This window comes from Tubulanus polymorphus, chromosome 3 (genome assembly GCF_964204645.1).
Source record: "Tubulanus polymorphus chromosome 3, tnTubPoly1.2, whole genome shotgun sequence".
In the NCBI taxonomy this organism is placed as follows: domain Eukaryota; kingdom Metazoa; phylum Nemertea; class Palaeonemertea; order Tubulaniformes; family Tubulanidae; genus Tubulanus; species Tubulanus polymorphus.
In genome coordinates, this window is record NC_134027.1 from 26,563,473 (window position 1) to 26,575,053 (window position 11,581).

The 11,581-nt window shown below is 36.4% G+C and overlaps 2 protein-coding genes across 3 annotated transcripts in view; one reads left to right on the plus strand and one right to left on the minus strand.

Moving 5' to 3' along the window:
* LOC141901922 (nuclear receptor subfamily 1 group D member 2-like) overlaps nt 1–945 on the minus strand; it is a 43,926-nt gene extending 42,981 nt beyond the window's left edge. For both annotated transcript variants that reach the window (XM_074789497.1, XM_074789496.1), the window contains exon 1: nt 887–945. The gene's annotated coding sequence lies outside the window, so the exon portion shown is untranslated. The remainder of the gene's footprint in view (nt 1–886) is intronic.
* A 263-nt stretch (nt 946–1,208) lies between these two features.
* Nucleotides 1,209–10,835, plus strand: LOC141901513 (methylglutaconyl-CoA hydratase, mitochondrial-like). The gene is made up of 8 exons (XM_074788799.1): nt 1,209–1,347; nt 7,326–7,393; nt 7,480–7,567; nt 7,681–7,860; nt 8,228–8,284; nt 9,626–9,813; nt 9,901–9,999; nt 10,616–10,835. Exons 1-8 carry the CDS (start codon nt 1,212–1,214, stop codon nt 10,691–10,693), a joined length of 894 nt encoding a protein of 297 aa, XP_074644900.1. The 5' UTR covers nt 1,209–1,211; the 3' UTR covers nt 10,694–10,835.
* Nucleotides 10,836–11,581: the final 746 nt, after the last annotated feature.

Consider the following 11,581-nt stretch of genomic DNA (forward strand, 5'->3'; position numbering starts at 1 on the left):
TGAAGCAGAGAATTGAGTATTTTCATCATTTGTGGCTAGGTATCAGATATTCAATGTTCAGGCTTCCAATTAACCTAAATGTTTCTAATTAAAATACGTATTTTTGTTATTACTGATAGAATATTAAGGCTAATCATAATGACTCATAGGTAAAGCCTTCATTCAGTGCCTATACTTTATTTCTCATAAAATATTCATCATTAAAATATATACATTTAAAAAGTAAATCACCAAATTTCAGCTGTGTCACACTGCAGTTCAACTCACTTAATTAGGTGGTGATTTAGTAGTTTAGATAGAGAGCTTTTTTACTGTTCTGTAGTAAAATTTAGGGCCTTCATCTGAGCAATTAGTTATAGGGCCGAGTATACTATGCATAAGTATAGGCTAGGCCCTATCAATTTATTTCTTGAAATGACTCCCAAGAGATGAGTCAAAATCGATTTAAACATTTAGATAATCATTTAATCATCATGAAGATTTTCATGTGTTTTTACTGTTATTCAACTTTTAGAATACCATACTCTCTTCCAAAATTATAGGCCTACCATTGCTATATTCTATTTGAGATTAGATCTAAACTGTGTAGTATTCACAGTGGAGTTCTAAAAGGTCATAATTAGTGTAGTCGATCTTGATCTATGATGTAGAGCACATGAGCATTCTGTCAACATGAGGAGGAATGAGGATTCTAAGATGACTGTGTAGGGATACTACTGTAGTGTAGGCCTACCTACGGCTACGGCTACACAGAGTTGGACGAGGATGACGTCAATCAATACAGCTCAGAGTGACACCGAAACATACAACCAAACTACTGACTGTTACTACTGACAGACATAGCCTTCCTGGGCCAAACGACTAACAACCATAGTATTCAACTTACCATGTGGTCATATACGATCTCATCAAACGTGAGGAGAGTCCGGTCTAGCGATATTTACTTCCTCTTCTGGTTTTCCCACTCCACACTTAAAAATCACTTCCGCGTTCGCAACGTCGCTTATATCAATATAGCAACAACAACAACACTATCGTTTCAATATCGATATCATTTAAACACTTTATTTACAAGAATACTGTATTTGATCGCGTACGATAAATGTATTTATGATTTTAGCGGATAAAAATGATTAACATTCCTTGAAAAACAAACTCGAAAAAGTCGGCGATTTTGTTTGTTACAAGCGGCATTCAAGATGGCCGCGCCCATGAGAAATTTCATGAAAACGATTTTCGGGTTCAAAAACGTCAGAATCACAAGTCTGCAAGCCGCCAGATCGATATCAGTGAATGCAAACAGCAATGATGAGTTCAGCTTGCATGTCTTAGACGAAGAAAATGAAGGTTTGTGTTCTTTTTTACATTTTTACTGGGGGAGAACGAATTAAAGAAGAGAGAATCTGACCAAAAGGGCAAGAATGAGAAAAACTCGTCTTTGTCACAAGAAGACTTTTTGGTTAAACTTAGTCGTTGATAATTTAATTTGTATGTTATTGTATACAGAGTCATCTCTTTCTCAACTAATGAGTATCATTCCCTAAACTGGTGCCCTGTGTGTACAGCCTCTGATTGAACAGCTACAATAATTCAATCCAGCTATTGCCTCTCATTCCTATGCACTATATGTACATTAAGAACTGATGTTACAAACGGTTGTGACTCGCATGGAACTAAAACTGTAATAAAGTCATATTACAGATGATCGAAAAATATAGTGAGATTTTGTTCAAGAGCGGCGTAGACCTACAATACAGTGGCAAAATATAAAACACGAACCTCGAAACAAAATGAAAATCACCGGCTACCCTCCAAATCTTCATTTATTAGAATTTTATCAGAAATATATCAATTAGCCTAATATGAATGAAATATGAATATCAATTAACTGTTATGATTTTTTTCACCTAATAAAGTGATTTTTTCAAATGATAGTTTATTTCTAGTGTTTCTTGTATGAGAAGTCATTCACTGATCCGTTTTCTCTACATGCCGGAATTTTAAAGGGGCTGCGTTCATTGTGAAGTGTATGACATTGTGGCTGCTCTAGTAGCAAGGCTTTCAACCCATCCAAAAATACAGAATTTTGGTGTTATCTTCTATTTTTCGCATTAGCTCAATATATTTCAAAGCAATTATCAGCATTGATACGATATTGACATCCACTCTGTGGTTTGGGCAGTAGATATTTCATTAGTCACTGATTTTTTGGGGTTGGATGTAAAAATGAAAACCTGTTGTTCAGAACACCGTTTTTAATTACGATTTTGCATTCAAACAAGGGATTGTTCATGGTGAGAAATACATTTCGTTTTAAATTATGATATCAGGTGGCAGCACTGCCTTGTCCATCCTCTTTACTGCAACCTTGTGCCAATCACTGATCATATATGCATAAATTCATCGCTACGTGTCTCATATTGCGCATAGATTAGTGTTTAATTGAATAATTATTCATTGATTAATTCAACATACGTAACATAATTAGCTCTCAATTGTTCACGTGTATCATTTTGTATCATTTTGTGAAATTAGAATTTGGACGGTTAGTTAAAAATGCTATCAAAAAATTACAACCAACTTTTAGACTTATCATTGGATGAATTACGAATATTCAATGTTCTTCTGAATAAATTATCATGAATTTGATTTGATATGTCAATGTAGATGCTTTACTAAAACTTGATTTACAGGGTCCCCTACAACTCCTTGATTCCTTAGAAGTGCAGGGTCCCCTACAACTCCTTGATTCCTTAGAAGTGAACGGATAATGCTTTTGAAGGTGCTTTAAACTCCTTGAATGTGAACAAAATGCCCAAAACCCCTTAATAAACTCTTTCAATTTTGAGAAATAGACAATTCGAAATGTTTGTCTAATTTGTAGTTGTATAGTAAACTTACACCAAAAATATTTTTACCCTATTTAAGGCGGTTGCCAAAATCGAAACCAAGTTTAGGTTGTGTTAAGGATAAGAATTTGCTTACAAAACCACTGAATTAATGGTTTACAATACCGATTTAGGAGGAGTCTAATGTAATTGGGATGAAATCTGAAATTTTCTCCTTTAAAACTCCTTGGAACTCAGACTGTTCTGTAGGGACTCTGATTTGTGAAAAAAAATCGTTTGTGAATCATGTAAATGTTTCGTTGATCGGCTTTAAATCTTTCTTCTGCATTCACAATTGTTCATATTTTTGACCTGGTTTCATGCATTCAGCCTGAGTTCCGATGTATAGAAAATATGCTTGCAAATATACATGTTTTCTAAAAGTATCCTATCAACTGTACAATCTGTCATCTGAGTCGCCTCCACTTGTGTCGGTAAATACGTTTCGAGAGAAAAAAAAAGACTCGAGGTCTTTGTGCGTTTTTCATGACAATGAATTTGCGATGATTCGCTAAGTGCAAATAGAGTAAATGCATCAATGAAATCTTTTTTGACTTAGCTCTTGGCAAAAACACGGACTATATGACGGATATAGTCCGTGGTAAGAACAAATCTGTAACCTAGAAACTATCATCAGCAAAAATCAGAAATTAAGTAAGACATAAAATGATTTATTTAAAGTTAAACTATTTCTATTTGGTTTCATGCAACGTTACATTGATTGACATTTCATTTTTCAATCGACCTTTTTCCTATTTCTCAATGAAAATTACAACAGAAGTACAAGACATCGATATCGATAAAACGAACATCAACAGTTTACTCAACTAAAGTTCAAATCCCTGCAATATTTTATCACCAAAATCTTTTGTAAACAACTACCACTGAACATCGTATTAATCCTAATGGGTTTTCGATAAATCCTGATAATTTTTGGCAAAAATTGTAAAGTGTTATTCCTAGCGTCGTGGCTGATATAGTTTGCTGCGCGTTATGATGATTTTGTGTTCTTTTATAGCCAAGAATCTGTGCAAACTAGCCCTCTTGATCTGGACCGGGTATCGGTCGGTCCCCCTGATCTCCTAACATATAAGTCAACAACTCTCGCGCGCTTTACACAAAAACCTAGAGCTAATTGGTTTACTGTATAAAGATTAATATCATTGAGAATAATAAGCTTCTGACTGACCTGTTTATTTAGAATCTTCACCCGGATTCTGTTCGTGAAGAGGCGTCCTGGATTCTGTGAAATGAGGTGACCCACGTCGCACGTCGAGACTCACACCCGGAAATGATTGTGATGTAACGCTTTGTTTCCCTCAGCTTTCTTATACACATTTCCGATTGGACCTCGTCTGAAACAAATGTCTTGATAAGTTAATACGAATTAAAAGTTCCGCCCCGAATTGATATCCGAGCGAGCGATTATATTAAATTCGGAAGCGCCGATTTTTCGAGAGGATACGCGGTAATTAACATGGATGTATTTTCGGGGGAAGTTGTCACCAGACGATTGGTCGCATTCCGAGTCAAGACATTACGAGGATGACAGGATCAGTTTTAGCATTGGGAACGGAACAGAAGTTAAAGTAGGGAGGCAGTGAAGTTTGTGATTGAGACGCCGTATCCGGGAGGGGGTTTGACAACGTCACAGGATACAGGACATGTTTTGCGCGCTGTAGCGAGTACTGTTTCATTGGCATATTCATTATACTATTAACAATAACACTTAATATGTATCCAACGTTTCGATGTCAAAAACGTCGCTTGTTTCTATTATATTTTCTGATTTGACCACATTGAAGTGCGTCAATTATAACTCATTGTTCTCTCTCTCTCTCTCGCTCTGCTAATGTACCGGTACCGAACAACCACGGTCCGTATCTGAAATATTGAAGTACTATTACTTCCGAGTGAATTTTTTTCAAAAATTTCAAGTCTTCCAGACACGAGGGTCGGTTTTTGTTTTTTGTGTGATTTTGCCATATGACCGGCGATTGTGAGTGGAAATTCTGCCCACACAGAAGATGAAATCAAACATGAAACACTCTTCGAATCTATTAAATTCGTTATTCCTGCGCATCTCGCGCTATGTTATAAAAACTGATATTTATTCAAAATTTGCGAAGCCTCTCAGAGAATATCGCTTTGACTTGAGATTATGTAAGTACTGTGAGAACAGTTGGCAATGAATTTTATCATTTAGCACATGTTCCCGAAGATGTGAATCTTAATTTCAATAGATCGGCCTAGAGAACTATCATTAGAAACAGTAACGCTATCAAATATCAAAAACTCAAAAAAATATATTTACTAATTAGCTACCGGTATATAACTTATATAATAGATGATTGTTTATAGATATATTTCTATCGGAGAATAGAACGGGGTGAGTAAATTGGTTGTTACTTTATTTTCTATATTTCTTACGAAACTTAGAACTGTTTGAATTTCCCACATAATGCGTGTCACATGATAGAAAGTTTATGGAGAAGGTGTTGAATATTTAATGACGCCAGCGTGATGTCATGTGTCGTTGTACGGTAGAGTTTCTATTACCTGTTAATACTTTCAACTCTTATACAGATTATTTATTATAAGGAAGTTACCTCAGAATATCAAACTTTCAAATACTCACAGAAGAATGATTTTAGTTAGTTATTTCTAGTTTTTCATAAATACACAAGCAATAATTTACAAAAAAAAAGAACTAATTGTTTACACCCAACGCTGATTTCTAGTGGCGTAAGGGTATTGCGTACTGTTGTCGACCCTCAGGCAAAAGTTATGATACACCAAAATAGGAAATCATCAAAGTACTAAAAAGTCGTAACACTGTTGACACCTCAACTCACATATATTTCTATAACGGCTATTCACACAATATTTCTAGGATTTGCCGTTCTGAGAGGCAACTTCTGTAACGTTTTAAGTATTTTATGCAAAAATTTATGATGTCAATTGAAACGTGAAGTGATTTTTTGTCGATACTGTAGTATTGGTATGTGATCGTTGGGGATAGGGTCATTACGTGCGAACTATACTTTCCTCTGCCGGGTTCACTCGGTACAACTTAACACAATCAATTCAGTATATTGCGCACTTTCTGGACACAGTTTTTCTGAAATTGTTTGATCACGCGACCAGTGTAAATTTGATATGTGTATTTACATTTTTTTCAAGACGCGTAAATTGTTTTCGAAATCGATAGAGAATTTAATTCAATTTTCAATGTTTATTCATGATTCAAAAACATGTATTTGTTTTCGGACGGATGATTATTATTTAAAGTATGAAAACCAGTTCGTATTCGTAGCTATGATTAAACAAAACTGAACTTGAACTTGAAATATTAGATGAATATCAAGACAGTCAAACCTAATAATGGAAATGTAGAATAGATAATGGAATTAAAACCATTAAAATTTAAATTAATTCAGATATTGAAAACAAAATTTATTCATCAAAAATTAAAATCTAAAATCAAACGTTGTAGAGGTCTCTGTAAAGACCTTAAATTCTTAACGGATAAATTTTGTTTTTAATGAATTTATATATAGCGGGTTTAAACTCTCCAGTCAAACCTGCTTAATGGGGATCAGTTGGGGGCCGATGAAATTCATCCGCAACATCATATTTAACTTAGATTTATTTATAGATCGACTTAAACGATCGAATTAGACCAAAATCATCAGGATTGAACTGATCTGAAGAATTGAGCGCATTTGACTATTTTAATTTCTTATTAATGCTATTTATCATATTTCTGTTAATAATGATATTTGTTATTGGAGCTTCACAGATGTTTTTCTAGTATATATTTCACACTGGAACTACAGGCATAGCGACTACTTGAAGTCCTTTATGAATATGCAACTGGCCAACAGTCTACTTCATGTATTCACCGAGGATGATCTCGATAGCTTTTGAAGTGGTGTGCTTTTGCTGACCAGCTATGTTCGTTTTTGCTGTGAAATGTACCTAAGAAGCTTTGATACCACTTCAATACGATGTTTAGAATAACCCCTGTGACCAGTTCTTCCCATCATTAACACGACTGACAGTTCATTGAAACGGCATTCGAACCAAAGAACAATAAAATTAGGCATTTTTTCAAACACGATATCAATGTTTTCATCCGGGAACTGATTTAGATAAAAACTGTTTATGATGATATATATAGAAAATCCCACATTCAAAAAAGGAAAACAAGTCCTTTTAGTTTAACGATTTACCGATATTTTCAATATTTCGACTTTATCCTAATAGTAGTCATCTTCAGGAATAGAATGTGATTATAATCTTATTAAAATGTAATTATATAATATGAGGATAAAGTCAAAATTTCGAAGCTATTATCACCATACAACGCAGACTCAGAGTATTTCATCAATGGTTATAAACTGCTTATGGTAATCTCTATTCTATATCTTTCAGGAATTGTTGTGTTTAATATGAACCGACCTAAAGCCAAAAATGCCATCAGTAAAAATCTACTTCGACTGGTAAATATACTGAAATTGATTTCTGATGATAAGATGATATTTGTTTTACTCGTTATTTTCATGGATACCTGTGATTTCTCTTATAGTTTGGTGAAGCGATTGAGATGGTGAAATCAGATACTACCGTGCGAACAGTTCTACTCAGAAGTCAAGTTCCTGGAATATTTTGCGCCGGTCAGTTGTGATTTCGCCGTAACTTCAATATTATAAACACGTAGATTTTTTTCATTGCTCCTTATGAAAACTGCGAAATATCTTCAAATGAATTTTGTCTCTATGATTTCAAGGAGCTGATTTGAAAGAACGAGCGAAAATGGCACCGGAAGAGGTCGGACCATTCGTGAGTCTTGCGAGAAAAACGATATCAGATTTTTCAAATCTTCCAATGCCGGTAATAGCTGTTATTGATGGAGCAGCGCTAGGGGGAGGTCTAGAAATGGCTCTGGCATGTGACCTCAGAGTCGCTGGTATGTTATTCTAAAATTTAAATTCAATTTGCTAGAAAATCTACTTTTGAATGCAAGGTATTTTCCCAGTTATTGAAGCACATGCCTGAAGTCTTCATCGACAGAAAGGGTTCTTATAGATCAGGAAACATCTGGGGATTCTGACTCCTTTGTTTAAGATTGAGAAGTCAGGGAATTTTTTATATCTTGTTCTTTGTGGTGACAAGTTGTCACAAGGAAGCTCTTTAGAAGAAAATACCACTGAAAATATCTTATTATTCAATCTTGGAACTTTTGGTCGAGGGTCAGGGAAATATCCGGCATTTTAGCATCCGCTGATCTGTAAGAACCCTGGATTATAGATTTTAATGTTATTCTCTATTTTCAGCTAGTAATGCAAAGATGGGTCTTGTTGAAACGAAATTAGCGATAATACCCGGTGCAGGTAACTGACTACGTTTTATAACATCTATTTAGCTAAGCCAATAATTCATAAAGACTATGTTTAGGCTAAAACAATTGTAATTTCTCATTTCTGGGGCAAGTTGACCCTGTCGACTGCCTATCTACCCTGTACAATACTTTTTTAAATCATGATCAATCTAGCCATAATAATTTTCATTGAAAAATAGGAAAAAAAGTAGATTGAAAAATGGAACATAAATCAATGTAACGTTGCACGAAACCAATTAGAAATAGTTTTCATGTAAATGATGTTTAACTCTGAATATGGTTAGATTATCTTATTTTTATGAATTAATGGCTAAAAGCATATTCTCTACGTGAAATACATGAGTATACTGTAAATCACTGGCCATCTTTCATCTTATGAAACCGATTCACGCGGAAAAAATCTAAAGGGATATTCGTTACATCTTATAGAACGAGATAATAAATTTTGACCCAGAATCTAATGAAGGTTCTCTCCGGCGACGCATTGAGTGACGCACTCCAAACTTTCTCCGGTGACTCTTCAGTCGTTTAGAGAAAGACGTCACGAGTCGAAGTCGTCGTGATTCGATACGGAAACGAGTGCCGACCGCGGCGTCGGTTGTTGTGAATCGCGACAGAAATGCGACGACGCACAAAACGGGGAAATAAACGGTGGAAGAAACGTCAGCTGGCGGCGATGATTGATAAAAATATGCGCTCAATTAAGAAATAGCTCGAGTTAATAATTCATGCTCAGTTATGGTTGCATTTCATCTGAGTTTCTGAATTATTTCTCTCTCCTGATCAAACACACCGTCCTTTATCACGTGATTACAGTCCGTTCCTAGATAACGAATAAACTGATGTTATTCCCAGCGCGATGAACACAATAAATTGATAGTTATGATGTAATGAGTGGATTTAGGGGCTGGACACGGGGGCTCATCGAGGTTGCTCTTATCATCAAGACTAAGATCGACTATAAGCGACAACTACCAAGAAACAAATGATTGACAAATTTCAAAATGTTTTCTTCGGTTTATTTTTCCCTTGGTTTTGGTAATTCCTGGAGCGGATCTAGGGGGATGTTTGGGTGCCCCCTCAAATTTGAAATGTCATCAAATATGTCACCCCAAAATTTTTTGGACCAAGATTTTCCACCTATAATAATTTTTTCAACCCATGAAATGACCAACAGCACCCTAAGATGGTGTAGAAGTATACAGAGTACGTGGTGTTACGTAAAAAGTGCCCGTTGTCTCATTGGACACCCCCCCCCCACCAACACCCCCATGGAAAATCCTAGATCCACCCCTGACCTCTGTTATAAGAATGTATTAATTGTTAAATGTAGGTGGCACTCAGAGATTACCGCGTTTAGTAGGAACATCGATCGCTAAAGAGTTGATATTCACAGCACGAGTTTTAGACGGTAATGAAGCTCACAAATTTCAACTGGTCAATCATGTTACGCAACAAAATGAAAACGGCGATGCCGCTTATTTGAAAGCGCTTGAAGTTGCCAGGCAAATCACTCCCCAGGTATAGATAGAAAAATAAATCATCTACCGTATCAGTTTAAATATGACTTTAGTTCAAATTTTCAAACTTCTAATATCGCGATTTCAGGGACCAATAGCTGTAAGAATGGCTAAATTAGCAATTAATAAAGGAATTGATTGTGATTTGAATACAGCTTTAACTGTGGAGGAAACTTGTTATGAACAAGTAAGTTTATAATTGTAATCTACAGTCATCCCATAACAGGTGTGGATGCAGTGGGTATTAACCATATATCGCCCAAAATAAGGTGTTGAATTATAAGTGCCCTTCAAAATAAAGTGGTTCATTCTTATAGCCACAAGGAGCCCTCTGAATGCTCATAAATTTTAGAATTTTAAACCCCTTTGTTTGGCATCACACCCTTACCGTTAGTTTTGGGAAGGATACTGGGAGTGCCCTTTTTGTACCCTCAATGTTTCTTTCAATGCTGTCTCGCACCCTGACCTAGTTAGTTACCTAATCATTGGTGGTAAGATTTTGTTGTCGGATGGGCTCATACCAATATGGTCTCATGGTTTGTGAAACGAAACCACAGACATGTTACTGACCTGCCCTGACCCTGGATCTACCCCTGCCCGTTAAAGGGAGCACATTGCGAATTCATGATTTGTGCAGTATAGAGAGCATGGAGGCATATCAAGGGTTAATTTTGACTAGTTGAATCCAGATCTAGTTAAATTCAGAAAAAAACCTGTCATCAGGCGGTGGTAGGGGTTTATGAGTGGGTATTATATAAAACCTACGTATGATTGATTCATAGTTTATTGTTTGATATTTACAGGTTATTCCAACTAAAGACAGGATAGAAGGCCTTACAGCATTTCGAGAAAAGCGTCCACCACGATACACTGGAGAATAGATACCTGTTTATATATATATATATATAATCACAGAACTTTGTCTGATCCGCTTCAGTTCTGTTGTTCTATGACTTCAGTTTACGGGTTTACAATGAGTTTTGTTTTGAATAGAAGTTGATTTAAATGTATTGATCATGAACTGCTGTGTAATAAATGATTTGTAAAATATTTCATTGTATTAGTTGGATATAAATAGATGGTCAGCGCAGTGGAGGGAACCTTCCTGTTCTGATACTGTATGATGACCACTGGAGTTGAACCTCGTTAGTACGATTCTGTTAATGACGAAACCCGCCCATATACGATGATTTCCAGCATGTCCCAGTGAACCAGTTCCTCTCGGCTGTTTTCCCTGATTGATGATTTCCAGCATGTTCCAGTGAACCAGTTCCACTCGGCTGTTTTCCCTGATTGATGATTTCCAGCATGTCCCAGTGAACCAGTTCCTCTCGGCTGTTTTCCCTGATTGATGATTTCCAGCATGTCCCAGTGAACCAGTTCCACTCGGCTGTGTTCCCTGATCGATGATTTCCAGCATGTCCCAGTGAACCAGTTCCACTCGGCTGTGTTCCCTGATCGATGATTTCCAGCATGTCCCAGTGAACCAGTTCCTCTCAACTGTTTTCCCTGATTGATGATTTCCAGCATGTCCCAGTGAACCAGTTCCTCTCAACTGTTTTCCCTGATTGATGATTTCCAGCATGTCCCAGTGAACCAGTTCCTCTCAACTGTTTTCCCTGATTGATGATTTCCAGCATGTCCCAGTGGACCAGTTCCTCTCGGCTGTTTTCCCTGATTGATGATTTCCAGCATGTCCCAGTGAACCAGTTCCTCTCGGCTGTTTTCCCTGATTGATGATTTCCAGCATGTCCCAGTGAACCAGTTCC